Raw genomic sequence first — 5664 nt, 5'->3', positions numbered from 1 at the left:
GGCAACACGGCAACGACGTGAGCAGAATGCGAAGTGCTCGTGAGGTCGCGAGGCTTGACTACCACAGACGCAAGGGCAACGACGTGCGAGCCGCTAGGTAGATACGATGGCTTGGGAAAATCACAAAGGTGGGGAGGTCGAATTGTTCAGAAACGGAATGAAAGCAAACAAGGGCCGGAGGAGGAACGGGGGGGATACGAAAGGGCGTCGATGGCCGGCTCGCTAATTCCTTGCTTGGGTCTTGCGTCGTCCTCGGGGCCTCCGGCTTGAAGGCATCGCCGGCGGGAACAGGCGGTGGCCGGGGGGAGCAGAATCAACTGACTAGGGAGGAAGAGTGAAAAGGAAAGCGATGAGGAGCAAGGATCAGCATCCATGGGAACTGCAAAAGAAAGGAAGGGGCGATGAAATCAAGGAAGACAAAGGAGGGAATCGTGCATTGTCCTTAGCTGCAGGCTGAAGGTGAGGCGGCCAGATAGTTCGTGAAGCGTCGTGACAGATAACATACATACACACACACACACTCACTCATACACAGTAAACAGAACCTTGGACCTTCTCCCTCCTCCACACAAGCCATTCTTGCACAACCCAAGCCTTCCTCCCTCTCATTAGTGTTTGTGTTTTGTGTTTTGGTTTCTGTTTCTTGCCCTCTTTTGAGACAAATTTTACTCGCATTTGCCTCGTGAGTGTTTCTTTCTGTGTGTTTGCGTTTTGGGGGGGGTGTGTTTTTTGCCTCCTCGTGCGATGAATTTTCTTACTGGCTTTTGCTTCAGTGTTTATGTATGGGTTTGTGAGAGAGAGAGAGAGAGAATTCACCCATTAGCACCATTTTCCTCGTTCCTTGTTTGCCAGATCACATTGCCAATTTTGTGAGAGAGAGAGAGAGAGAGAGAATTCACCTATGTTTGCAAGATCACATTGCCAACGTTGGTGCCCTCCTCCTCCTCTCTATCTCTCTCTCTCTCGTAATTGGCTCAAATACTATGTGTGTGTGTGTGTGTTTTTGTGCGTATGCGTTCGTTAGTCTTAGCTAAGAGCGATAATTCACCCACAAGCATCATTTTCCCTCCTCGCCAGATCACATCGCCAGCTTCGGATCCTCTCTCTCTCTCTCTCTCGTAATGGGCTCAAATAACTCGTTGCTCAGCAGCTTACTCCTCTTCCGTGTGCATCTGCATGCGTCTTGTGTATATGTGTGAGCATTGTTTTTGTGTGTGTGTGCGCCTGTGTTTGTAAGTGAATTCCGCCCATAACCACCTCCCTTAGCCTGCCTCCCTCCCTCCCCCCCCCCTCTCTCTCTCTCTCTCTCTCTCAATTTATACATAGCTCATAATACTGCCCACAACCATCTCCTCCCTCCTCCAAAATTGCAACTTCCTCATTCATTCCCTTCCATTAATTCCTCCATTCGCCTCCCGCACCTGATTTGCTTGCCGCTGGGCATGGAGGTTGGCCAAGCTGCGGCAAGGCAGCACTTTGCCAAAAGCAGCTGGGAAGCTGATCGAGAGCCCTTATTCTCCTGCACCGAGCCTTGGAAAGACAGAAGAGGGGGGGGCAGTTGGAGTGATGCTGCGGGGCAGGCAACCCCCACCACATCTCCCACTTCGCTCTCCTCGCTGCTTCCCATCATCGCCAATGATGGCAGCGTCGACAAGGTGCTCTATCACAATCTAGTCGAGATGATCCCCCTCGTTGAAACTTTCATGGTATGCCCAAATCATCCCATTGCTTCTTCTTCCACATTTGCTCATTTCCCCACAGCATTATCGTGCAACCCATAAAATATACCCCTTCTGCTTTCCCTCTATCATATGCTCCATTTTACACCCACAAATTGCGGCTTTCTGAGATCCCTTCCATTGTATTGCTCTCTAGTCCCCCTCCCCCAGCTCCACTGTGAGCTCGTCTCTTCCGCCGCTCATCAGCTGCTTTGTTCTCTTCTCTGTTTTCACCAGCTCAAAACTGGCCGCCTTTTTGTGGTTGCAGGACCAGCACAGTAGCAAATCGTTTCCCCGGCATGCATCTCTGATCTACACCCGCTCGCCCTCTCGTGATACCTGGCCACTCAAGAAGGTCCGTGATTCCTTTAACCCCCTCGGATTGCAATGCCTTAGGATTTAGACTAGTTATGAGATAGATTCCATCATGTTGCTTATATCTTCTCTAAGAGGATGATCCTTCATTCTTGTCTGAATTCTTCATGACGATTGGACCTTTTGTTACCGTGTGTACATGGGTCCTTTCCGTATGTTAATGTGCTCGCCTTAAAAGCAGGATCCTAAATTTACCGATCTCTTTCGTCTCGAGTTAATTTGTGACCCTTCCTTTCCTTGCAGCCTGCATTTTTGCATCAATGCTTCTGCTTTCCGCTCTTGCAACTCTGTCCTTAACATGGTTTTCCTGAATTTTGCCGCCGGGTTCTATTATTTGCTCTCACTGCTGCTACGCAGTAGTTATGGAGGCTTGATTGAGTTGCGATCGATACAGCTTCTGTTTTTGGCGATATTATGCATGGGTGCTGATGCTTTAGCCGCTTTAGTCTGGAACCTATGGTTACGTGCTCTTTGCTGTAGTGGGTGCATCCCATATCTGGCTTTAACACACGATGATGGGTTAACTCCCCAGGCAGTTGAGCATCCTTCAAAGGGGAAAAAGGGTCGAGGCCAACTTGTCCGTGGTAAAAAAGGAGAGCTTAAAGATGGTCTGTTCTGGGACAATGCTGAGAATGTCGTTCAGGACAACCGAGAAATATATTCAGATGAGATTCCAATGCTTTCATTCCCCACAGACCATCACATAGATCAAACTGTTGTCAACAAGGCTGAATTTCTACAACTACAAAGTCAGATAGAACAGTTGGAGCAAAAGCTGCAAGAGAAAGACGACCAATTACAAGCAGCAGAAAACAACACCCAACAAATTGACCTCCTTCGCCTGCAAACGAACGTGGAGGAGCTTCAAAAACAGATTTGGGAGAAAGAGCAGGCGATTCAAAAAGGCCAAGATGAAGTATCACAAAAGCAGGTCTGAAATCCTTAATTTCACATAGATTTGATTGTTCGGATAGAATAACCATATTTGAACACGACGATCTCACACAATGTTTTCCCTCAATTCTTCCATAGACTTGAGGAGCTGCTTTTGCCTCTGAAACTACTTCTGATGATGCCCTAAAGTGTTGGTTTTATTTACTTCGGCTGCTGCAGCATGAAATTGTAGACCTGCATGCTCTTCTTCAAAAGTCTGAGGCCGCAGCGGAAGCATCAAACTTTAAGTTGGCTGAAGTAAAGGAGGAGTTGAATGACTTGCGATGCCAGGTGGCGGCATTTTTTCTCCAGATGCAGAGCATTTCGTCAAGTCTTGACGATGATGAAGAATTTAATGAACCTCAGAGTCCGGATAGAAGTGAACCGGTGAGCATTTGTTCTAGCAAAACCCCGCCTGAAATAATGGCATCTCACGATACCTTTGTTCAGATCGCAAAACTCTTTTTGTTGCACTCTCTTCATCCTGTTGAAGCATATAATTTCGTGCACCACAATTTTGGAACCCAGAAACGTCTCTTCTAATTGCGTATCTCTGAAAACTGTCATACAGGCCATGAGAACAGTGGATCAGGTAACTTCATCTCGAATGCACCAGTGGGAAGGTGAACAGATGGAGTTGACCAGGCGAAAATACTTAGCATCCTTAATTGCAGCTAGGGAGAATCCAAGTGAAGAGCTACTGTCACTGGTTGCAGAGCTAAGAGCACAGCTGCAAGGATTTTTGATGCGTGCTGAATTGCCTACTAATGTTACTACAAGCGATTCGCAGCAGGGAGTGCAGCAATCGCCAAGATTTGCTCTGTGCTAGATGCGTCTCAAGGTTCCAGTTCCTCGACGACTAGTCATTAATACACCTAAACTGCGGCCAGGAACATTGCTCACGGGAGGCAAGCAAGCAAATGCGTTCTAAACAACACGCAATCAAATGCCTCCGAGTGTGTTGATGCATTTGGAGTCTGAATGGTAGCAAATGGGTGTTCTGGGATGTTGCTATTCCTGCCGGGTCTAGGATTCCATGCAGGAAGAGTGGAGATATGTGATAAAATTTCAGGCCGGAGTTACACAAACCTATGGATTTGACACTGATAATAGGCGTCGGTAGAGCAGAGTTCATGACTGATGAAGCTTAAGTTTTATGAGTGTTTGTCACAAATAAGCAGTGAAGTATTGTAGCTTGACATGTACAGATCGATTGACAGTTGAGCTTGAACCCCCAGAAGGATGTACAGAAGCACATTTGTCTCCAATGTCTGAGAGAGAGTGTACCTTGACTGCCATAGTGCAGTGAGAGGCTAGCTTAGAAAAACGTGCTGTTTTGGCTGTGCAGAAATTACATATTCTTTGGTTTTTTGGACACAAAATTCACACAACGACAAAGTTAAGTTGCTTTGCAACATTGTCCAACGTATATAAAGATTGAAATTACAAAGAGTACACATATTTAAAAAAATGGAGATTTCAATCCTACAAGACAATAATAAGAACCTAGCTTGTGGATACATAAAAAGAAAAATTGATGAATGAGAAAAGTAAAAGGGAAGCATGGTATTTACTAGACTTTTGCCTATTCCCATTATCAATTAAGGACTAGCTCTTTTTTTTTCTCGCATAGACAGTCAGCATATATTCCTTGGGTGGTGACCCCAAAAAGGCCAAATTATAGAATTGGGCTAACTTAGAGTGGGCAAACTAGCTCTCGCCTATGTTGGAGCCTTACAAGGTTTAGACTTAGACTACCAGAGCACGACTAACAAATAGTAACTACTATTTTGACAAGAGATACATTCTATTGATCTAGTTACTGAACAATATGGATGCAATCATTATACAACCACACAGATGAAAACTAATCGCAAACATTGGAAAAAACTACATTGACACTCAATAGTAGCACCTTACCTCCATGCATCCAACAAGTAACTATGGTCAGCACCTAATTAATTAGTTGGGTATGTAGGCTTCATAAGGATTGCCTAGCCATTATCCCTATCCAAGTGTATCTATTTAATTAGGAACTCAAGTCCAAGTGTATCTACTCATTGATGAAATTAAGTCATGTGATAGAGAAAATGAAATTTCAAACCATATAAAATGACACCTACATTCATGTCAACAACATTTCTCAAGGTCAATAATGAACGCATTATAGGATCCAATTGTTTCATCAAAGGGTAAGAATTGCAACCCTTGTTTTTTGAGCTAGTTCCATGCTTCTTATCTTAATTTTTATACATATGATTAGGACCTCAATCCTTGCCAGATTCTATCATCATATAACTATTCTCGATTGCATGTAGTGCCTAAAGTAGGTGTCCACGTAGTTTGAGGACAACAATGATAAACTAAAGTTGGTGGGAATGTCTAGCACCATCTTTTTTAAAGGAGGTCAAAGAGATTCACAAGGCAACATGGATATAGTTTATCATGCATATGTCATTATAACTTTTAATGTTGTAGCTAGAGAGAATTTAGCTATGCTATTTGAAAGAAAATTGGGCATTGAAACTATGCTTTGCTTTGAATTTATGGTGACAAAAAATGTTCTCTCATTGTATCATAGACAATGGTATAACGTATTGTAGCAAAAATGATAAGTATCATAAGTATATAACATAGT

At 44.3% G+C, this 5664-nt stretch overlaps 1 protein-coding gene across 2 annotated transcripts; it reads left to right on the top strand.

Moving 5' to 3' along the window:
- The first annotated feature begins 1315 nt into the window (after positions 1 to 1315).
- LOC147883441 (protein MICROTUBULE BINDING PROTEIN 2C-like) lies at positions 1316 to 4460 on the top strand. Of its 2 annotated transcripts, XM_087399962.1 has the most exons (5): positions 1316 to 1706; positions 1987 to 2073; positions 2626 to 3024; positions 3207 to 3413; positions 3598 to 4460. In XM_087399962.1, the coding sequence occupies exons 1-5, from the start codon at positions 1443 to 1445 to the stop codon at positions 3853 to 3855; spliced, it is 1215 nt and encodes a 404-aa protein (XP_087256088.1). In that variant the 5' UTR covers positions 1316 to 1442; the 3' UTR covers positions 3856 to 4460. The 2 variants fall into 2 exon arrangements, with proteins under 2 accessions (XP_087256088.1, XP_087256089.1); XM_087399963.1 differs by lacking the exon at positions 1987 to 2073.
- The last annotated feature ends 1204 nt before the right edge of the window (positions 4461 to 5664 follow it).

Source organism: Dipteris shenzhenensis, chromosome 28 (assembly GCF_047967505.1).
Source record: "Dipteris shenzhenensis isolate YYH24624 ecotype China chromosome 28, Dip_SZ_1.0, whole genome shotgun sequence".
NCBI lineage: Eukaryota > Viridiplantae > Streptophyta > Polypodiopsida > Gleicheniales > Dipteridaceae > Dipteris > Dipteris shenzhenensis.
Note: the sequence above shows the minus strand (reverse complement) of the source record. Positions and strands in the feature narration are given on the sequence as shown.